Source organism: Caretta caretta, chromosome 7 (assembly GCF_965140235.1).
Source record: "Caretta caretta isolate rCarCar2 chromosome 7, rCarCar1.hap1, whole genome shotgun sequence".
Taxonomy (NCBI): Eukaryota; Metazoa; Chordata; order Testudines; family Cheloniidae; genus Caretta; species Caretta caretta.
In genome coordinates, this window is record NC_134212.1 from 29,169,101 (window position 1) to 29,193,625 (window position 24,525).

The 24,525-nt window shown below is 39.6% G+C and overlaps 1 protein-coding gene across 1 annotated transcript in view; it reads left to right on the forward strand.

The window, feature by feature from the left end:
- Nucleotides 1–24,525, forward strand: part of FGD3 (FYVE, RhoGEF and PH domain containing 3) — a 188,377-nt gene that overhangs the window by 87,800 nt on the left and 76,052 nt on the right. Inside the window, exons 2-4 of the mRNA XM_048857647.2 lie at nucleotides 9,514–9,684; nucleotides 14,198–14,366; nucleotides 15,422–16,019. Of these exons, the coding sequence (XP_048713604.1) occupies nucleotides 9,514–9,684; nucleotides 14,198–14,366; nucleotides 15,422–16,019 (938 nt within the window). The remainder of the gene's footprint in view (nucleotides 1–9,513; nucleotides 9,685–14,197; nucleotides 14,367–15,421; nucleotides 16,020–24,525) is intronic.

The window sequence follows — 24,525 nt, forward strand, 5'->3', positions numbered from 1 at the left end:
GAGCTCTCTGGAACCCCCACACTATTGAAAATAATGGTTCTCTTATGGGACATTGGGGACCCCCACTAGTCAGATCTTGTGCTGAAAATTGTCCATTTAGTTCTACGCTTTTATCAGTTCCTAAGTTTTATGCTTTTACCAGTTCCTAATTCATGTCTGACTAGACCTGGCTTGTAAATGGGAAAAACTCTCCGTGAAAAATCGCTTCCTGTTTTTTTGTAGAAAGTTTGTCTTGTTGGAAATTTTTCTGACAAGCTGTACCACATGATGACTTAATTTCCCAAATAGCTCCTTGTGAGGGACAGTATCACAGCAGCATTTATGTGTGCCCTTATTCTGGCTTTCGGGAGCTCCCTGTACAGTCCCCTCACTCCTTTTCCTTCTGCTGAGATCAAAAGAGATTTCCACACTCAGCTGGGAATCATGTGATAGGCGCATTAGCACATGGGCCATGACCCGGTGCCACTCCTGTGGTGACATGGTATCCCCCAGGAAGTTTCAAGGTGGCCAAAACTGAGATTGTCAGTTTTGTGCCTCTGCTGCTGGTGGTCATTTTTCAACCATACACTATCATTATGGGAAAACCTTTGTACTGCAGTATGGAATTGGAACTAAGGAGAAATCTGGTTTTTGGTTTTTACAGGCGTAAAGATCTGTTTTTATCACCCTCTTGCTAGTTTTGAAACTTGCAGTAAATTGCCTTACAGAAACCTCTCCTTCCTATTTAGCACATCTCAAAGGACCATTAAACTTGATCTTTGTAAAACCAAACAGCCCTTTTTGCTCACTTGAAGTAATATCCACTAACAGCTATCTAGCAACATTCTTCAGAGATCAAGTTTGGTAGGTTTTATCATCTGCTGCTCAAACAACCACATTGTTTTAGAAAAAAATTCAGTTCCTGTGAATGTGAGGCTTTACACGTAATAAGCCAGAAATGTAAATGCACTGTCATTTTAGGACCAGTGCTCTGAGAGTCGGAAGCCGGAACTTGTGCTTTTTATTTTTGGATATCTAATTGTTAGAAAAAATAAGAAAAATGTGGGTCTGTCCGCCAAAGCACAAGTAAGTAATACTTTTGATATAAAACTTCAAATGCAATCAATGCTGGATTCTAGCTTACTTTCTAAAGAGAATGCTAGTGTTACTGAAATTGTCTTCTGTAACTGCTTCAATGCCGAAAGAGAAGATGCAGTTTTAAACATCTGTTACTAACGTAATTCAGCTTAGTAAAAAGGCACTCACATGCCGCTTGACATGCAGGTAGATTCAAAGTCTGTTGCATACCAGCACCATCTGCAGCTACATTAAAGCAAGGTAAGAAGAGTGCTGTGGTCAAGTTTTAGGGGCAATGATTTGAGCAGAGGGAAACATAGAAAGTGGGACTTGATTGTTTTATTAGAGATGTTTAGGGGTCACAGGTCAGAAAGAAGAGGTGTTTTTAAATGGAGTTTTAAAACACTCCTGGAGTCAATTAGGCACCAGAAGTAGAGGGAGAAGGAGGTTTCAGATGGCACTGGAGATCTGTTGCTTACGCTGGCTGGACAAGAAAGGGGAGGGACAAAAAAATTCTGGTGAGTGAGGAGCACATGGAATGGGAGAGAACAGAAAAGATGTGAGATTCAGGGCATTACAAGTCCATGAAACATTTGAAGCTAGTATAGGGTTATATTGTAGCAGGTTCGGTAACGGGCAGGATGATGATATGCAGCTATAAAATCTGCAAGTAAATGAAAAGCATCAGGATTCATTTAATCACAGTGTATTGTGCTTGGTCCTTAACCCCTGTGACACTAGGATTGTCTGCCAACTGAATGCTTTTTGCTACACATAGAGGTTTTTGTGCAGTTGTATAGAGCACAGGCATTTTTCACAATAGTATGCCACATTGTGCACATGTTTCACCCCTGCTGGCACAGGGGGTGTGACTGGCTCTCCCAAAGAGGAGTCAGTTTCAGGAGAGGGGGTTCTACCAAGGGACAGCACCTTTACTCTGTGACTGGGTCTCTCGCAAGAGCTTTTTGCCTGTGAACATACTGAATCGACACATCTTCCAGTGTGCTGGCTATGTCCTTCCCCTTACCCAGCTCTGCCCTTCTTGGTGTTGTGCTGTTCAGCTGTGGGCACCCCATGGACTTGTGCATGAGGATAACACTAGCACAATTTGCTCTTCCTGGATGATTTCCTGTCTATGGGGACCTGCAGGCCTGAGTGACATGGAAGTTGTAACCAAGGGCTGAGTAAAGTTGTGTATATCTCAGGGAAGGACTCGTCCCTAGCTCTTGGCTATATGATATTTATTGGACAGTACTGTTACACAATGCATCAAATGGATGTTTTAGCTGAAAATGTGCAGTTACTTCTTACAACCTGTTGGAGGTGTATCATCAAAAAATTTGGAGCCAGATTTTCAAGACCTCAGCTTCCATTCAGGCACGTAAATAGGGACCAGCTTTTCAAAATAGCTCGACATGTTAGAGGTAGAACTCTCTAGAAAAGCTGCCTAATAGTGTGCATACAGAGAGCTTCCATATATTGTACTTCTCTCGCTCCAAGCTAGCTACAAAATGTCAAGTTCAGCAGCTGCAAGTGTTGTCTGCTCACAAACAACTTGTAAAAACCCACACATGAAGAGTCTTAATATCTATCAGCACCACAAATCTGTTTATAGCTTTCCACCAAGCATCTTGTCTTACGTTTTCAGTGTTTACCCCCAGATAAGTGCACAAAACATGTATCCGTCACTGTGTATCCACTTTCAGTGCACAATAGAAATCAAAAGGCGGAGTCAAGCAACCACAATAAAAGTACTTTGCTTGTGTTGATATCTTGGTCTGCTGATCAGAAACAGGGAGTGTTTTCCTCTGCTTATGCTTTGATGTATTGCCTGTATTTAGGGAACAGGGCACATGCTGCATGTTGTAATAAAATGAGGCCAGGAATAGAGAAGCCACAACAAGGTCCATCTCTTGATGTTAAAAGCTAGCTGAGTGTTAGGTTATTTTATTTTTTAAAAGACTGATTCAAGGAGTGAGAATCATGATCTCTCTCTGTCCTTGCAGACATCCACAGTGACCTATTCCATGCAAATGGACATGCTGTTCAGTCCCATTGATTACACTTTTCAGAGGAACAGCCGTGTTAGTCTGTATTCGCAAAAAGAAAAGGAGTACTAAGCTCATTGATTACACTGAGGTTGCACAGGGCTTAAATCAGCACAAAATTTGGCCACTGGCATTTTAAGCTCAAAACACCAATCTTGCAAGTGATCTCTTCTGGCTAGGCATATGATGCTGCTAACTGAGAACAGAAGAGAGAGTGCTCCTTAAAAGCTTATTAAGAACCAGTTTCTCCACTTGGCATCCAGGTGTGTCCTCCATATCTCTGCTGCCAATCCAGCTAGCTTCATTTTCATCCACTTTACTCCACCCCAGCTTTCAGGACACACCTCGCAAACACCATCCTTCTAGTCAAAAGGATTGGATGAAAATCCTTCAGAGCAATCAGTGCCTATTAGGAGTAAGTTTTCAGCCCTCTTCTGATTTTTTTTTTTTTTTTTTGGGTACATCCACTTTTGCGTGCCTGACTGATGGGTCTCATAAAAAAAAAAAAGTTACACATCCACATTTGAACATGCAGGTCTAGGATCCCAACTGACCAATCTGAGTGCATAGGTGGTGACTTTTGCATGCAAAAGAGGTGCAAAACCCCAGTTTTGTTGTGGCACAAACAAGGGGGTCTGCAAATATGAGCATACAAAATCAGAAGCTGGGAAAATCATTTGGCCCTAATATTCCTGGTAGTGTGCTACGGTGCGAGAGACTCCTCCTAGGTGCTCAGCACGTCAGCCCAACAGTGTTCCTGGATGAATGAGAGACTGGGCTTGGGAATTTAATATGGGTCAGTGATAGAACTGCCACTGTGTTACTGGGATAGAGCCTCAGCTGATGTAAATTCACGTGGCTCCTTTGAAGCTGGTGCTACTATGATTTACAATAGCTGTAATATTTGGCCCTTTATATTCCGTTTATCTTAATTTAATAGAAATACATTATAGGCTTCAAGAATCTCAAACCTGAAACAGCTTCTACAAAAATGTTTTTATCTTAAACTTAGCCAGCTCAGTGAGGAAACCATCTGGCATGGGTATGATTCAGAGGACGAATGATGCTCTTGAGAAATTGCTCTGTTCTGTGAAAAATAGTCTTCCTGATAAAATTCTGAAGTCTTCAGCAAAGATTAAAGTGGGTATTTTTGCAAAAGTTGTTGCAGGTTTTAGGCTTCTTTAGGAGTCTAGTTTATCCTGTATTCAGTTAAAGTTAAATAAATATTACAGGAAACCTTAAACACCAATTGTACTATGTGACTAGTATGTGAAAAGTTATGGACAGCAGTGACCTGTGCTCGCTGTGGGCTGGTCATGCAAACTTTTATGCTTATGAGTAATTTTACTCATGTGAATATGTTAGTTCCAGGGAAGTCATTGAAACTACTCTTGTGTGTAATTTTACTCATATGCATGGCCTATAGGAGTGAATCAGTGACTGCAAAGTTGGATGTAATGAAGCTGAGCTTCAGTTATGTGGCGTTTGTCTTTGACTAGTTTCAGAGTAGCAGCTGTGTTAGTCTGTATCCGCAAAAAGAAAAGGAGTACTTGTGGCACCTTAGAGACTAACAGATGTATTTGAGCACAAGCTTTCGTGAGCTAACCATGTATATGGTAATCAGGCTTGGACGGTAAAATGCACTGACTCTTTTTTGCAGATTATTTTTTAAAATTTGAATTGAATTGGTCTTTGCAAATAGAACCAGTGTTCATGCAAATTAACCTCAGAGTCTGAAAGAGAAGCATTCGTCTCAGATTTCCTTTTGGCATTACCTGCATATTTCACAGCTTATTCACACCATAATATTCTTCCAGCTACTCTGTGACTAGGTGTAAAGCACATTACAAGAGACAGCCAGACCCTGGAAATGGCAATGTGTTAGAAATGTTTGTATGCAGTTACTACAAAACAACTTTGCTTTCTACATTTTACTGACTTCAATTAGTAGGGATAGTTATGACCACTCCATTCGGAGCTAGCTAGCTGTGACTAGGGGGTTGCCCCTGCACAGAGGAGTTAGGGGAAGTCTGCTCCTCTTCTGAAGCAGTGGAGTCGGGCAAGGCCTGGAGTAGGAGGAGCTTTGGCCGGGGAATTGTACTTCATGGGTGTGTCTCAGAGGGGCTATCTCTTACTGGGACAACTTCCTGGGTGGTGCAGTTTACACCACCTCTTTCTCAGTTCTGTCCCTAGAAGCACAGTATAGCACTCACAGCAGCCTATAAGTGTCTTACTTTGAGAAGAATTCAGCATATAATAATCTAGTAATTAGTAACTCTTTTTATCAAGGTATTTTATAGTGTTGGAAAAATAAGTAAGAAAGTAAAAAAAGTTGTAGTTAGGTGTACTACATGTGAGAAGTAACGTTTAGGGTCACATTCACAAATGCACAGGGAATGGCTTAAATTTAAAAAAAAATGAACCCCACCACTTGTGTGGTTTCACATAAGCATATTTTTCTTGTTACATGGCCAAGAATCTGCATTTGCTGTTTAAAGCTCTTATGGATTCAGAGATTAGCATTGGTTGTAATTGCTTATCAATTCTTTTCTGTGCCTGCTTGCTCTTTTGATACGATGTTAATAAGTGTTTGCATGTGAAGTGCAGAGAGTTGGTGAGTAATATTGTCAACAATAACACGTATATAGTGTGCAAGGCACAAGATGTCAAATTTTGTTCTAAGGCAGTTGACTTTTTTATTTGTTCTTTTGAGCTAGGCAGCGGCTTTTAAAAGGAAGTGGTTTAAGACTTATCTAAGTGTTTGGTGCTCAGACATATCAGGGAACAAATCATTAGACGCTTTCAGCCAAATTCAGAGGGAATGAACAGAACTGGTAATCATCAAGTAATCCATCCCTTGTCACCCATTCCCAGCTTCTGGCAAACAGAGACTAGGGACATTTCAGAGCATGGTTTGCATCCCTGTCCATCCTGGCTAATAGCTATTGAATGACCTGTCCTCCATTAACCCTTTTTTGAACACTGTTGTAATCTTGGCCTTGACAACAACATCTGGCAAAGAGTTCCACAGGTTGACTGTGTGTAGTGTGAAGAAATACTTCCTTTTGTTTGTTTTAAATATGCTGCCTATTAATTTAATTGGGTGACCTCCCAGTTCTTGTGTTATGAGGAGGAGTAAATAACACTTCCTTATTTACTTTACTTATTTCATTTACTTTCTCCACACCAGTGATAATTGTATAGACCTCTATCATATCCCTTCTTAATCATCTCTTTTCCAAGCTGAAAAGTCCCAGTCTTATTAATCTCTCCTCATATGGAAGCTGTTACATACCACTAATAATTTTTGTTGCCCTTTTCTGTACCTTTTCCAATTCCAATTTATCTTTTTTGAGAAGGGGCAACCACATCTGCATGCAGTATTCAAGATGTGGGCAGTACGATATTTTGTCTTATTTTCTGTCCCTTTCATACTGATTCCCAACGTTCTTGGCTGCACATTGCATGGATGTTTTCAGAGAACTATCCACAATGACTCCAAGATCTCTTTCTTGAGCGGTAAGGGCTAATTTAGACCCCATCATTTTATATGTATAGTTGGGATTATGTTTTCCAATGTGCATTACTTTGCATTTATCAACATTGAATTTCATTACCATTTTGTTGCCCAGTCACCCAGTTATGCGAAATCCCTTTGTTTCTTCAAATGATTAAAATTCAGTGCTTATAAAGTCCTGCGTTTAAGTTTGAAGCAATTCTGAGTAGCTGAGATCAAATAAATCCCCTGAAAAGTAGATTTGATAGCAGATGCACTAATGAACTTTTAAACAGCAGTAATAGGAAGCAGTGTTGAAGAATTCAGAGATTATGCATAAGGGTGACAGAAGTGGACAGACTTGTGCTAATTCATATTTATTTGATGGCTTTGAATTGATTTTTGTCAGCAAACAGTTATAACTTTGGAATATTCCACATCAATTTGAAAAAATCCTTAATGCTCCCGTGTAACCATCTAACTTTTAAGAACAGCCCTGTGAAATATTTGCAATACTGTATACCTTTAACCCACTCAAACTCAATCTAGATCCAAAGGGCAGTGTTCTGAGGTCGGTAACACATGTAAATCCAGTGTAACTCCACTGACTTCAGAGTCTGATCTCAGTGTAAAGCTAGCCGTGAGTAGGTTGCATTTGTGCAGCTCAGCTCATGTTCCTGAATAATTCACAAAAAAGTCTGAAGATTACTTTAATGTTTAGACAGATCCTCCTTCTCAAGTGTTTGAGATCATCTTATCATTTTAAAGGGGTAGAGACAATTAAACTAGTCCATTTTAAAACATGAAATTAATAATAGTTTCAGGGACTACCTCTGCTCCAGAGTCCCCTGCCAATTTTTATACATTTACAGTCACATTACAGTATTTCATTCAAAGAAAAAACTCTCCAGTTACCATGTTAACATCCACACAGACTGACAATAGAGAAGAAATACCCACAAATACTGTTAAATTCCCCAAACAAACTGAAAAAAGAGACTCTCTCTCTCATCTCTCATTTATACTAGTTAGGGATGTTACTTGTAACAATGGGCTTGATTCAGGAAAGCATCCCTTGTTCAGGAAGGGCACTTAAACATGTTTCATGGCTTAAATTCTGATCCCTTTGAAGTCAATGGCAAAACTCCTATTGACTTCAATGGGGCCAGGATTTCACCCAATGGAACTTAATGCTTAATTGCCTTTCCTGAACAGCAATGCTTTCCTGAATCAGGGTCAATAGTAGGCTGAAAAATGTCAGAAAGTGTGACTTAAGTTGACAACGACCATGTAAGGACCAAATTAAGACCTGTTGTGAATAGGTGCAACTCGATTAACTTCAATGCATATGCATCAGGTCTGAACTTGGCCCAATGTGTTTATCTGCAGCAGTTTTAATCAGAATAAGTATTAGATTGGGACACTGGACACTGATTGTCCAAAAGCACATTCTGTTTGGCTGGTTGGGCCATTTTTGATGACATCACACCCACATACAGTATCAACTTTCTTTGGTACCTGTTGAGACTGCATCAGTGAAAGCCAAAACAAAAAGCAAACAGAAACCTACCTCCCAATATATTAAATTGGGTGGGTTGTTTTATTTCTTTAAAACCCGTAGGAAATGAGTAAATAATAAATTTTTTAAAAGAAACAAAACATCTTAGGCATTCCTTCTCTGGATTTCTCAATGCATCATGTCTAATCTGTCTTTCAGACTATCAGCCCTGTGGGGAAGACCCTGTTTGTATATTGTCTTGATGTATAGGCATTTAATAAATAATAAACAGCAATATTATGTCATTTAAATTGTTAATCTAATTCTTGCAAAGGATTGAAGCATGTTCATCATCTGCCTCGTCTATCACAGGCATTTGTGATTCAGCCATTCTTGAATCTAGGTGCTGATTTACCAAGTAGAATGCAGTGCCTGTGCACCTGTATCTCTACTTAGAGCAGTAGTTCCCAAACTTTAATAACCCGTGAACCCCTTTCACTAAAATGTCAAGTCTCGCAAACCCCCTCCTAAAAATGAATATTTCCAGGGATTTTCTCCTATACCTGAGTATAAATTATAAAAGCAGTGATCTTTGTTTTTATGACATGCTTATTACACACTATTTATTATTATTTATCATTACAGTATTTATATTACATTATGAAAACAGCAACACTCTTCCAAGATCTCACTTACGTAGCTTGTATCACTTTGAATAAGCCAGTTATAAGACAAGGCTCCTATATTTCATCAAGGAGTATCAGATGTGAAACAGCATGAAGGTATTTAAGAAGGAAACCCAAAGAGTTTCTCCTCCACAAGCATTCAGGTCTTGAGCAGTCCAGGCAAAACAGTAAAAAAATATCCACCTCCCTTTCCATTTCTTATAAGGAGCCTTGAACTTTAAATCTCCTCAGTGTGATAGATATGCTCGCTTTGATCTGCTTAGCTCTTGGAAGTCCAGGGGCTCCGGGCCGCTGGCCCTGTGCTGCCTGGGGTCCCTAGGGACAGCTCTGTCCGCAATTAGGGAATTTTTTTCCGAGAACCACCTGTAACATTTTGCAAACCCCCAGGGGTTCACGAACCCCAGTTTGGGAACCACCGATTTAGAGGAAGCCTATCAAAAAGGATTTTATATATACATACTCCCATAACCATTCACTGTTAGATCTATTTAGCTTTTTAGTGAAGAAGTTACTAGTTGCTTGGACAAATTAATACCGAGTTTCATGACCTCTGTCAACCATCCAGTTTAAAGTGATTGTCAAGATGGATGTTTCTGAAGTGATAACTTCTAAGTTAATGACTTTTCTTTCCTTCAAATAACTGATGCAAGCTAAGCTACCAGAGCCAGGACAAGCTGCTTTTCAAGGGAAAAAAGGAGGAAATAAACATTGACCCATTTCTTTTTCCAGGTTGCCCTTGTGCTCCTTTTCAAATCAAATGTCATATTGACTCAAATCCGACATTGGAAGCATGTGGCGAGCTGCAGCACATCGGCCCTGTACAATGTATCCATCAAACTGGAAGGAAACCCAAAACCAAATCTCCATTGGCCAAAACACATCTTCTGCAGAAACCCCAAGGCAAGTGGTTTTGTTCCTCCAATATTCATGCAATTTTTTATTGTGCTGGAAGTCTAATGTTTTTAAAAAGATTGTTTTAATTTGAAAATTAGAGCTGTTGTCTCATTTGATACAGGGAAAGTACAATTAGCGTGACTTTGTATTCATTTTTCCAGTGTTAAAAATTCAATTGAAAAAGCTTTGGGGGGGAAAAATGGACTCATGAATGACACAGATAAATTAACTTTTCAAAAATGTGACCGTATACATTTTCAGTGTGTATATCACATGTAGTAGTAAACATTAGGAGTTAATTAAAAATATTGTTTAAATTCTTTATTCATTTTTATTATAAGAACAGCTTAGCACTCAAGTCTAGAGCTCCTTTGTGCTATATTGAAAACAGCTGCACTTCACCTAGCAAAAAGAAATGCCTGAAAAATTACAAATATATTTTTTAAAAAGGAAACATTAACCAAACCAATGTGCACAGCCAAGCATACCATTATTAGATGTAATAACTGTGCAACCCCATCTAATTCAAGAATAATCACAGTGAAACAAACGCCTCCACCTTACTTCCGGACACCTTACTTCAAGACACAAAGAGCTAGCTCCTCAGCTGGTGTAAATGTATGTAGTTCTGTTGAAGCCAGTGTAGCTATGCTGATTGACACCAGGTGAGGAGTGGGCCCCAAAAGTGCAGAGTTTGAGCATTTAAAATCCCCAGGCTGTTTTTCCCCCCATATCCATTGAAGTGCTAACTGCTTGAGGAGACTAAAGGCCCAGTCCCTTGTATGGGTAGAAATTATTTCCACATGTTGCAGTCTGTACAGTGAAGTGTTAGTCTCTTTGTAGTACCAATTATTGTTTTTCTTACTAGCTCTTTAGAAATTACTTAGAATACTGTGCGTACTAGATGTTTGTCTTCTCAGCTAAGAGATATGCTTAATTTGGAAGGCCTTTTTTTTTGACAAGTGCAGGTGAGAATATCCCAAAGATCTTGATTTAAACAAAGCTTATAAAAAGCAGTCGCATAAGTAGGTAGGTATCATCATTACATGACAACAGGAAACAACCATTTTGGTCACAATCAAAAATATTTAAATATACTGTACAAAATGAGACTCCTATCTTATCATCCTGAATGCCTGTAGAAAAAACAACTTTCTGCCTTACCTTTAACCACTGTTATCCATAAAGAAAAACTGTTGACATTTCTGAAACTGAAAGGCCAGTCTTAAAGTGTAATATTGGTATATTAGTCAATACTTCCCTCCCTGTAGGTGATGTTCTCTGTGTATGTGTGTGTGTATATATATATATGTATATATATATATATACACTAATTAAGTGTGTATACTAATTAAGTAAGAAATTACTAGTTGCTTGGACAAATGAATACTGAGGTTCATGACCTTTGTCAACCATCCAGTTAAGTATACACACACTTAATTAGTTTTCATCTAGAATTCTTTCTCTTTCAGATTTCATTATTGAACAGTCCATTAACATTATTAATAATGCTATAAGGTATTCTGATAAATAGGAATAGCTAAAACTAGATCATCAGCTGGTGTATATCAGTGAAACTGCTCTGGATTTAGTGGAACTGTACACATTTAAAACAGCTGATCTGGCCCATTATCTGTATGTGCATCAGCTTGCTCCATTTGATTCAGATCATGTTTAAAAGTGCCCCAAATTGCATTAACATTGGTCAGCCTCATCTCCATTACTCAAATATCAACATTCCTGAAATGGTATATCCAAGCCTTCCTTCTCTCCCCCACATGGAGCAAGGAATTTAGACTCAAAGGAGTAACTCTCTATCTGGCTGAGATTCAGTTTAACACCCTGAGTAATAAAAAGTTATTGAGATCAAATGGACAAACAAACATAAAGGAAGGCGTAATTTTGAAAAGTTTATCTTGCTAGTACTCCCTACACTCCTGTTGCAAACCAATTTGACACCAATCCCCAAAAGTAGATGACATATATTCAAATAGGAAAAATAAGAAAGTAAGCCAAGATTTTTCAAAAGTAGCTGTTGCCAAGTAGCCACCTTCAGCAAATCAATCTCCGTTTCCTGACAGCCCCACCACTCCTGATAGTCACCCAGTGGGAATATCAGGAGAGGTTCAATTCTTTACTTCATAATTACTGCAATACTTTAAAAATATTGCTACACCTAATTCTGGTTATCCTTTAGCTTAAGTTGTAGAGGTCTGGTTTTCTAACCCTATTGCTCCGTGTGTGTATTAGTTGACAAACATGTCTGTGTGCATGCAGCCATGGAGTCATTACATTTTGGAGTAGTGATCTGTGACTTGCAGCTGCTTCCCCTTCTGGACTCAGATCTACTCTTCTTCTGTAAGAACCAAATGAAGCCTCTAGATCATTCCAAATTTCCGTTGCTGGTTTGGTTTCCCTTGGAAAAGGCCTGCACATTCTTTTGCAAACAGGTGTGTGTCCACACTTCCTCACTGTATAAAACGTTCTGTTTGAAGGTTACTCATCAAGGCCTACAGTGATAAATCTTCAGCTAAGTCTGAGGAGATTTAAATGTGCCACCACCAATATCATTAATGGAAATTGGATTGCTAAATCAATCCAAGTTTGCTCAGAATTGGCTGAACTGAAGATGTAGTTTCACACTCCTCTTTTCTCTCTTCCACAAGTAAGAGGAGGGCTTGTGACCCCCCCGATAATAACCTTTTGACCCCCAGTTTGAGAACCCCTGGATTAATGCCTGCAACAATTTACAAACATTTTATAGAATCTAAACACATTCTTACAAGTCTAACACCTATCTGAACAATACTAATATATAGGCAAGCTGGTCTGGCTTCCCGCTATGAATTTGTCAGTGGTGAGCTGATGCCAACAGCCTGGCCAGAGCTGGCATCTGGTCTGCCAGTGACACAGCCACCCTTTCACATGCAAGAACATTTCCTTTACCATCTCCCCACTCTTCCTGTGCACTTTCAGTTTTCTAGAAAAAACCCCAATAGCAACCCTCTTATTTTTGAAAGGGAATTCAAGGTGGCTTTGGACAGTAGACCAATCCAGGAGTTTAATCCTACTGCTCTAAATGTACAGTAAAGCCCAAATCCTTCACAAGATGTACTTTGTGTTTAACCAGTATTGCTCAAACAAGCTGTGCAGTTTAAATGGTTATAAATGCTCCTGCATGTTGTACTCAAACACATTAAATCATCCTTAGTCATCAACTTCAGTGGAGCTGTGACAACTGACAGCAGCTAAAGATCTGCTCCAAGAAGAAAGGACAGTTAGGCTCGTTCAGATCTAGAGTCTGAAACTCTCATCCAGAGCTTTGCCTGAGTAAAGAATTCAGGAATTGGCACTCTAAGTTCGTTATCATATAATTTAAAAAAGAAAACAAAGCTCTAAAATTACTCATTCAGAACTGTTGATAATTAAAGACATTTTACAACATTAAGCACATTATGCAAACATGTTCCAAATGGACCATTTCAGCATAGTTGCTCTGACTAACATGAAAAGTTGAATTCAGCTGCTGTTCTTGAAAAGTTATTTAGGAAAACACTTTATAACTTGTGTGTCGAACTTTTAGTATATTTCCTATTAGACAATTTAGGCCTGAGTGAATATTTGGCAGCACTGTTCAAAGAAATGCACACTTCTGGATTAATTTCACTGTCAAGTTTTTCTTAGCTTCTAGTTTAAGGTCAACTTATGTGAAGTTGCTTTCACTGCATAAAACAGTAAAAGCATGTGAAACTGTTGCCATGGGTTACTGCTTACGTATTTATAAAACCATTTACTCTGCAAAAAATGAAGAACTGACTGCATATGTTTTGCTAAATTACATTAATTAGAAGGAACTGCAAAGGACTAATTAAGAGGTTAAGGTACAACGTTGACTTTCTTTTTCAACAGATTGGAGACATGTTTAACGTAAGCACTTATTTATACAGTATCTTGTTCAGTGCGGTACCAAAAGAGGAAGGAAATTTGTGAAGAGTATACCACAGAGAAGCTGGGGGAGGGAGAAGGAAATAAAGTTTTTTACATTTTCTTGCAGTGCTTCCAGTAGAATGAGTGAGCTGTCCAAATCCATATTTTTCTTATGGGATCTAGTTAAGTGTATTAGAGCAATAAGAATTCTAAGTTTTGAAAAGTCACCGTAAGGGAAATTGAGCACTATGGTGGAGATGAAGAGAGTGCTTGCACAACCAAGTCTTGGTGTGTGCACTGTGCATCCTGTTTGGCAACAAGGAAGCGGTGATGTTCTGTCAGCTACTCAGTGCTTTGACAGATCTGACAAAACTGTAGAAATGCAAAAGAGAAGCTAGGCTATTTCTTTAGAACATATCAAAGTGTTTTTGTGTGAAAAATATCTTGTGACTGCAGTGGTTCCGATGTAATTAATAAACAGCAGTAAAAGAATGGGTGCTTCTCGCTCTTTCTTCAGAGTGAGGATCTGTTGTCTTTGTTGTTATAAAGAAGCCAGAACTTTATCCTCTCTTTTTCCCCTTAATTTTATTAGTACCTCCTAAACCTGTCCATCTCAAACCTGGGCAGGAAAGAATTCCTCCAGCACCTTCTCGGCCTTTGCCAGCTGATCCCAAGTCATCAAGAAGCTTAGTGCCTGACGAGGAAGAAACACAGACATCAGCAGGAGTCAACATCCTCATTGAAAAGTTTGAAAGTATTAGGTAAATATTTATATTTGTCTATTTCTACCTGTGTCATTTTTTGCATTCGGTTTGAAACTTCGTTTCAATGGGAGGAAAATACAAGTGTATAAAATCAAGAAATATTTATTATAACTATTGTGTACAAATTGACATAGAGCAATTTGTCTAATCATAAACCCTAAACTTAACTGAGTGCATAGGGGGACTTGATACAAAAAGCAATGTTGCTAAAAAATGTATTGATCTATATCATGCCATGAATCCCCAAATAGGAGTTTCCACTGAAATCAGTGAAGAGTTGTGCCTAGACATAACTCAGTGTCTGCTTTTAGTAGGCAAAGTTTGGGTTGGAATTGTTTAGCTATTACAAGATCTTGATTATTGTGTGGCTTTTGATTTTATTGATTGAAAACTTTATAACATTCAATAAATGTCAGGCAAACTGCTTACAGTTTATAGGGAAGGAGAACAGATCACAGCATATTCTAGATCAGGCTAATGTACAAGCTAGTTTCTACAGAAACTGCATTTGTTGAAATTTGTTTGGTCAGTTTTACTGTAAAATTGGCTGATCTTGCAAACCCTATTCAGAGGAAATTCCCATTGAAGGCCAAGCCTGCAGGACAGGGTGTGGAGTTTAAAAAAAAAGTTCTTTCCACTAGTTATGATATTTAAACAGATCACATGAATTTTGAAAGTTATGCTTTGATATAGGAAAATAGTACACTGCTGTCCCTTTAAAATTTCATCTCTCTTGTAGGAGATCCCCTGCCCTGAAGGGATAATTCCATTGAAGAACAATGAGTTCCTGTCTTTAAGTGGGAGAAAAGGCACTTCCTCCCTGCAGGACAGGAGGAATTTTAAAGGGATAGCAAGTGGCATGGCTTTGGGTGCAACTTTTGAATGAGTATTTGTTTCAGTCATTCTGACTGGAATTTTCAAAGGTTCTTAAGGGAGTTAGGACCCCGCTGCCATTGCAACTGAATGGAAATTGGGCTCCTAACTCCCGTAAACACCTTTGAAAATCCCAGCCTCCAATTCAAATGACCAAGGTGCTTCCTCTTCATTTGTAGGCAACCTACCCACGTTCTTCAAAGAAACCAATTAAATTTAACTTTTAAGATGGAACCTGGATTGGACTCTTCCAAACAGCCAAGCTCAAGTGACTGTGAAATGGTAGCTTCCTGTGGCAGTTCTACAAACGAAAAAAGTGAGCCCGATGAAAATGAGCCAGACGTCCTGTGCAGTGCAGAACTGTCCAATGCAGACAAAATGAAAATTAAAGAGCTAAGCATCGGGGAAAACAAAAGCTCTGAAGCCTGTACTGCTGTGAATGTGAGCAAAGAGTCCTCTGGAGAGCTGGAGAGTAAGGACTCAACCTCAGAGCTGAATGGTAACGGTAAAATTCCCAACAGAGACAGTGGAATTGACAGCCCTTCTTGTAGTGTGGCGGGAGAGACTTTCCCAAATGAAGAAGGCACAGACCAGAAGAAGTCTACTGCCTCTGGGAATCCAACAGAGATGGAAACTGACAGCAAGGGTAGCAAGTCTTCACCTGTAGAGCAGAAGAGAGACTCAACCCAGGATGAAGACAGTGACCTAGATGAGGGAAGTAGCGAGGAACAAGAGACAGCAGAAGTGCCGAAGTTAGAAGATTTAGATGTAAACAAGGTAAGATACTTATTTCTTCATCGCTTTCAAACCTTAAGCCCTGATTCTGCAACTGGCCTTGTGCTGGGGAGAGACGCTTGCATCCACATTCATGGATTTTAAAGCCAGAAGGATCATTATGATCATGTCATCTGTTGCTGTGTATACCACAGGTTATACACAGAGTTAGAGTATCTCTTTTAGAAAGACCTTCAGTCTTGATTATCACTTGACTTCAAGTGATGGAGAATCCACCCCATCTTTTGGTAAGTTGTTCCAATTATGCTCAAATTGCACTCAAAGCTAAAAAAGTGCACCTTAGTTCCAGTTTGAATTTGTCTAGCTTCAGCTGTTGGATCCCTAGGTGCAGGTGTCTACCAGTGTGGAGCTCCTGGAAGGATCAGGGCCTCACATAGTCATATTTAAAATCATAGCCATGGAAGTACTTGCACGTCATTTGAAGCCTTTGTTGTATTTTTCATAAAGGCGCTCATGCCTCTTTCTCTTTTATATATTGTGGGTGGAAATGTTTCTTATTAAGGCTGGAGTCTCTGTAAATTACATTGTTTCCAGGCAGTAATACATCTGAATACAGTGTGCAAAGGGTCCAGTCCTAGAGCAGTATTACGTAACTTATGACAAGCAAGGAGCAATACTGGTTCACTGTTCAAACAATTCTTTGCAGCTAAAAGACAACATCCTGGAATACAGAGTACTATAGCTCACAGCTGCAGCAATGTACACAACAGTCTGTAATTTTATATTAAAGGAATATGTAATTAACTGTATTTACTTGGGCTGTCAAGCGATTAAAAATATTAATGGCGATTAATTGCGCGATAAAAAAATTAGTGGCGATTAATCGCGCTGCTGAAGAAGAATAGAATGCCATTTATATAAATATTTGTGAATGTTTTCCACATTTTCAAATATATTGATTTCAATTACAACACAGAATACAAAGTGTACAGTGCTCACTTTATATTTATTTTTATTATAAATATTTGCACTGTAAAAATACAAGAAATAGTATTTTTCAATTCACTTAATACAAGTACTGGAGTGCAATCTCTTTATCATGAAAGTTGCACTTACAAATGTAGAATTATGTACAAAAAATAACTGCATTCAAAAATAAAACAATGTAAAACTTTAGAGCCTACAATTCCACTCAGACTTACTTCTTGTTCAGCCAATCGCTCAGACAGATAGGTTTGTTTACATTTGCAGGAGATAATTCTGCCCACTTCTTGTTCACAATGTCACCTGAAAGTGAGAACAGGCGTTTGCATGGCACTGTTGTAGATGGTATTGCAAGGTATTTGCGTTTGTAAGTTGTGCTTTCATGATAAAGAGATTGCACTACGATACTTGTATGAGGTGAATTGAAAAATACTATTTCTTTTATCATTTTTACAGTGCAAATATTTGGAATAAAAATAATATCAAGTGAGCACTGTATACTTTGTATTCTGTGTTGTTATTTAAATCAATATATTTGAAAACGTAGAAAAACATCCAAAATATTTAATAAATTTCAATTGGTATTCTGTTGTTTAACAGTGCGATTAAAACTGAGATTAATCATGATTAATTTTTTAAATCACAATTAATTTTTTTGAGTTAATCATGTGAGTTAACTGTGATTAATTAGCAGCCCTAGTATTTACCACTTAGTAGTAGAATTGGTTGGAAATTTTTCCAGCAAAAGATAAAATGCTATTGTGCCTATTTCCTTGACCAACTTACACCATCTCATATGAGCAGGTCTGGCCCATGGTGTAGACTTTATTATAAAGTCACTGTTATGTAGCAAGAATATAAGGCCTGATTCTCCTCCAAAGTACCCTAGTGTAAATTGGGAGCAATTTACTTGAAGACAAAGCTGTAATACCAGTGTGAATGAGAGGAGAATCAAATTCCTGGATCCAGGAACATTTACAACCCTCCACTTGCAAATGGAAATGTAGCAACCCAAGTGAATCTTGTGGTGATGGGCTCAGAACTTGTTAATAATTGTAAATCCACATGCATCAAACACAGTGTTCTTCCTGTAGCACCATCAGTTAGTAGTCTGAGCCAAGTCAGAAGGAAGGACAAAAACATTGATTTTGGTGTCACTGAGACCATTAACTTCAGAGAAAGAGCTGACGTTAAGGCAAAACTTGAAAGTTTATTCTGGCAAATGCGGCTTCTCAAAGTGAAGGTTGTTTACATTTTCCAAACAGCGAGATGAATGAATACACAGTCCATTCTAGTGTCAAACAAAACTTTCCAGCATAATTGTAATAGTTTATATTTATGTAGCTAGAATTTTTCATCTGGGGGATCCCAAAGTGCATTGTAGGCTTAACCAACTGATGCTAAAATGTAACTGTTGAGAAGATGGCTTCACCAACTGTATAAGTCCACCAACCCTGAGCTGGACAGCCGCAACCATTCAAGAGTATACGCAGCATGGCAATGCTCCAATTTTAGAACAAATACTGAGATAAAAGAATCACTGTCTGGCAGATAGCGGAAGCCTGAGCAATAACTAATGTGGGTTTGATAAACTACAGCTACTTGGAAAAACCTGATTGCTCTTTTGACAGAACGACACCATCGGTCAATGAGGGTAAAGCAGCAGAGGAGATATATTTGGATTTGCTTCCCTGTGCATTTTTTGTAGTTCACAAAAACTGCAGACACTGAGAACCATGAACCCGATACAGATTTTATACCATCTGCACTGGACAATGAAGACTTTATAAAGTTTATATCAGGTCCAGAGCTACTGTGAACCTGCTATGGTCTGATGTAGGTGCTGTGGACTTAAACATTTGCAGGGAGGTAAAAATGGAGTCGTGCAGGAATCAGGGTATGGAGGCTTGAGAAGCTGAATCAGGGGGCTATCTGGGCACCCAGGAGGGCTGCAGGATCTGCTTAAGGCCAAAGGAAATCTGCACAAGACTCTCTGCATGGACTCTGAGTGCGGACTAGAGGGAAAGCCCTTTGGAACATAGTGGTGCAGGATTCATCAGAAACTGCTGGGGGAGGATTCAGAGAAAGGGACATGGTGAAGCTCTTCAGGACTGTGGGTCCCCTGACCTATAGAAGTGAGCTCCCCTTTCCTCTCTGGCTCCCCCAGGCCGTGATTTCTACTAATTTTCCTAGCTTGCTTCCAGGCAGGCCTTCTAAACCTCATAAAACTGGCTGCAGGTTTTAGTAGGTCTTCAGGAACCATTCATTTATAAAGTCCACATTCAAGTCTTCCAGTACTGTGGGCTTCTGTAAGCTTTATAAAAAGTTCACACTAGTCCATGTAGACTTTATAAAATCTTCATTAGGCCCAGGTTCTGATCAGGATTTACAGCAAGTCTTGGGGACTTCAGGAGAGCTGCGCTATGGCAAAGCTGGGAAGAGGAACGGGGGGGGGGGCAAGGTATAGAGCAGTGGTTCTCAACCTGGGGTGCAGGGCACCCTGGGGGGCCATGAGCAGGTTTCAGGGGGTCAGCCAAGCTCGGCCGGTGTTTCACTCGCTAGGGCCCAGAGCAGAAAGCTGAAGCCCCGCCGCTCAGGACTGAAGCCCAGGGCCCTGAGCTCCAGCACCCAGGGCTGAAACTGTAGCTTGAGCAACTTAGCTTCATGGTGCCCCTTGTGGCATGGGGTCCTATGCAGTTGCCCTGCTTCCTACTCCTTAACGCCGGCCCTGGCTTTTACATGGAGAAAAACCATTGTGGTACAGGTGGGCCGTGGAGTTGTTATAGCATGTTGGGGGTGGAGGGGTGTCTCAGAAATAGAAAGGTTGAGAAACCCTGGTATAGAGCCTAAGGAAGCACGGGAAGGCTGGGAGTGGAGGGGAGATACTGTGGGAAAGCCAGCTGAGAAGCTGGGGATCTAATGAGAGCTTCTGGAATGACAGGTGGAATTCTATGAGGAATTTGAGCTATGGATGGGTCACTTGAGCTGGGGTTGTTTGTCATACATCCAGGGAACCTACCTGACTCCCTTGGCACACCACAAAGTCTGCAGAATCCTGGCTGGCCATTTGCTGTTGACTTACTTCAAAAGTATGCCTTTATCGCCGTCATAATTGGTCCTGTGCATTAAATCTCCTGTGGAGTTTCTAGATCAAACTTTTTCTGAGATAAACCACGGCTAAAAAAGACTTACTCATGTTTTCTAAATTACACAGATTTTTTTTTCCTAAGTCTCAATCTCAGAAATGGCTGGCCTGAATTGCTATACACTAGGCCAAAAGACCATGCAAGATCAAATAAGAACAATTGTCTGGGTATGGGAAGGGCCTGGGAATCTGGACAGCATCAACAAGAAAAGTGAAAGAGTTCTTGAGCACACAAACATCTCCGTTGTGCTGCAAATGTCCTTGCTTACGTCGAACACTCTGGACTCTAACCCTACGAGCAGGGCTTTCTGAATCAAACATGTGCAGCTGCTTGCTGTTTATTTGTACTGAGGTGTAGTTCTTAGGAGCCCCAGCCATGGACCAGGACCCCTTTTGCTAGGTCCACACAGAACAGAAAGAGGGTCCTTGTCCCAAGGAGCTTGCAGTCTAATCTATTGGTGATAGCAGCAGCAGGCTGGTAGATACGATGATGATGTGTGTAGTATAAGAATCTAGACAAGATACCCTTGTACTAACTGTATCACTGTGCTCCAATAATTTCTGGTTTTCACATAGGTGATCCTTTACTAAGACTCAATTTTGGAAATATTGTATTTCTTTGGTCTCCTGTGATAAACCTTCATAGCTCTGTCACTTAATTCCAACACCAGAACTAAAAATGCTACAGAGTCAGATTGTAGAAGGGCTTGGATGGCTTGGGGATTGAAGCCTTCCCCTGCAGTCCACTGGTTCAAATCGAATTGGTAGTAACAGAAAGGTGTTACAATCTGAGTGCTGTTCAGTGGTCTTTGTGAACTGTCATGATTGTTCAGTCCATTTCCCAGTGGATGTGTGTCACTTTTGCAAAATCCCGACAACACCAGGAGATGTGAATAAGGCACTTTTCTCACTAGCCCTGCAGTCACCAAAACACATTTTGTTTTCCAGTTTAACGTTTCTTTGAAGACTAAATTCAGCTAGTTGAACCTCAGGTTGCCAAACAGAAAAGGGAGATCTATGCATTTACTGTTTCTGTTGTGGACCGAAGGCTCACCAGATGTAAAATGTTACAAAGCTAATAATGGACCCAATCTAGAGTCCAACCGTATGTATTCAAGTCTAACTGGGCTCCGAGGAAGATTTGTTTTTGTAAGGAATGCAGGCTCAAACCAGATTTATCCCTTGTGTAAATGCAATGGGATGGATTTGGTTCATTTTAAAGATGTGCTTTACTGACACACCAACATTTTATAAGATATTTGAGTTCCAGGGTGCAGCATTTATAATAATACTCCTTGCTCCTCTGAGATAATTTATGTAATTAAATATATATATAAAGTTTTCATTGGGAGTTTTAAATAACATAAACCATGTGTTTGAAGTAAAGCTAATTGTTACTTTGCTTGGTGCTTTGAGTAGGTTAGGGAATCTGTAAATAGAGACTTAACTTTGCAATTTAAATGAGAAACTCTTGAGGGGAAGGAATTATCCCTATCGCCAGGATTTCAATATTACATTGCCACGTTGTCCTCCCTTCCGCCTCCTTGATTCTGCTCACTTTGACTGTTATGGTTGTTCGGTGCTATGGAATGAACTGGGGAAAGCCCAGAGCATGCGCATTGCCTTATCTGACAGCCTTGTGCAGAGGAAAGCTGGGAAGGTTTTTTAGGCTGCCCTTTCCCGATTGACTGTTCCATTACTGCTCATTCTGGAACTGTCAGCTGGAGAAAGGTAGGGCCCAATCAGGCTGAAAGTTTATTTCACTCTTCCCAAAACCAGTTATTGTGTGGAAGGGAGGTTTCCCTTAAAATTAAAAAGCTCCTGCCCAGTTATAAGGGAACGAAGAAACATCAATCACCATCAGCTCTTGAGATTGGGGGCAGAGAGAGTGCCTCCTCCCTGTCTGAAAAGGACTTTTTAGAAAAAAAACATGCCCGGGGTTGGACCTGTTTCTTCCTGCTTTTTCTCTACACACACACTCAGACCCATACAAGTGCCCCAGACGTTGCAGCCACTCAGCAGGGGTAACTAGTAACTGTAGTAACATCCATGTCTCTGGAAAGCTTTGTATCTTGTAGTCCGAACAGGGTACATAGTAATTACAGCTGCAAGTTGGTTTAATAATGACTTGATGATTCCCAGTCCACCAATTTAAATGGAGATCATGAATAATTGCTGATCTTTCTTCCCCCCACACTGTATTTTTCACACACACACACACACCCCAGCCAAAAACAACAACCTTTTGAATCAATAAACCTTTGCTGGTGAAGTACTATTCCCTACTGTGAAGCTTGCGTTTTTCTCTTTAGACTAGCTTTAAATATCCTATGTCATGTAGCTTCTCTTTGGAGTCTAACACATCTCACTATCAGCACACAATTACTGGAATATATTTTTAAAGTAATTGGGATTTTTATCTGTCTTTTGTCAAAATGAAAATGGACAAGGGGAGCTTATCAGTTTTGATAATGTCTGAGAAAACGTCATCAGCGCAGAAACTGAGACATGTTAGCCTTGATATACTTACAAGAGAGTGAATGAAATGAAAGTGGGATTGGAGCCACTATCATGTTCTGTAGACTGTTAATGTCAGCGTTTTTGGTGGAACTACGGCTTCGCATGCACTGAGTAAAACTTTTGAAAGTGAGAACACTTTTTCATGTCTTTTTATTTAAATGTTTGCAGTAAAACGAAAAATAAGTAGAGAAACTCCTCAGCAGACAACCCCCCCCTCCCCGTTTCACCCCCCCGTTGTCCATCACTGTACTATTTGAGTGCCTTTCACATAACAACGATGGCAATAGCAAAGCCTATAGGGGACTTCATGGAGTCTCTGGCTTATCTCCTTTTGTGGCTGAAAACTCTGTTTGGTGTAGGGATTTGGGGTTTTTTGTTTTTTGTTTTTTCATTACCTGTTTTTCAGTTTTTGTTGGAGGGTGTCTTTGGATAGAAAGGGGTGTCGATGTTGTGTTATTTCTATGGTATTTGCAGTGTTGTTCCCAGAATATGAGACACAAGCTTGTCTCCTTCACCAACAGAAGTTGGTCTAATAAAAGATATTACCTCACCCAGTTTGTCATTACAGTGGTGGAAAGATGTCGTCAAGTAGGAAGGTTTTGCAATGTTTCCTAAAGATGCTCAGGCTCTGGAGTCATCTAAATTTCTCTGGACGTTCATTCCATAGCTGGATCCCCTCATTGTCCCTAGCTCTCATGTACTTCATCCTGGGCTGTGTGATCTGCACTGTCTCAGGGGAGCACAACTGTCTTGGTAGTTCATAAATCGTAATTAGGTCTATAATGTAATTGGAGATTGATCTATTTATTCCATTGAAAATTAGAAACAAGATATAGGTCCTGCTGTGACTATGTAACTATACAATAGATTATTTCTTACAAAGAGGCCAAAAACCCCACACCTCAATCTCAAAGAAAGATCTTCCTGTTCTCTTGCTATTTTCTATTCCCACTACCACCTAGGGCCAATAATACCTCTTGGTGAGGAAAGATGCAGAAGTATAGGCTGTAACTATGTGTGTCGGTTGGCTTCTATATCATCCTGGATTATGGGCTGACCAAGATGGGTTTATTCATGGGATTTGGCCATATTGGATCTCGTTACTCCATCAAGTCCAGTATTCTGTTGCTGACTGTGACAAGTATCTGAATAGAACTCTGCATATTTGTTGTCTGTATAGTTAATTGAAAGTTCAGCCTGTCTCAAGGTTGAAGAACTATAAGCGGAGTTTCAGTTCCAATTTTGTGGCATAATTTATCTGTTGGGAAACTTCACCTGGATTTCTGGGTCAAACTATTGGTCAGATTATCTCTGTGTGTTCAGAATAACTTTCTTTGCCTTAAAGAGGATGTGAAATCATTATGTTTGCTTCCTGATTCAACCTTTAAAGTCGCACCATTCTAAAGGTTGAAACACGTTTCTTAATTTATTTCTTTAGTGGCTTATGTGCAATGGAGTGTTGCCTCTTTCTTTCCTAAGTCAGTGACATTTAAAGGCCACAAATAGATTCACCTAGTTTTCCCTAAAGTGCGCAGCTGCTTTGTCAGTCTTTTTGTCTTAATGGTGGTTAAGAAACAATGGATTTGCTATCTAATCACAATCAATTTATTGGCAACCCCTGGGATAGTGAGGCATCCAGGCTATAAGGAAGTGGATTTAATAGCCTAGGAAATAGATTACCTTTCACTACTGTTTTCAACATTTTTTTTTTGAGTAGGAATTTTTTCCATAACAATTATTTGCCAGAAACTTTTGTGATTTTAAAAAGAGCTTGATCATATTTGACTTTGGATTACTTTTCACATAAGATATATGTTGCTAGTCTGTCTGTTTGGCAAGATTCAAGACACACCCATCTTATAATAAATTGGAGATACTAGCTGCGTATTCCTGTTGACT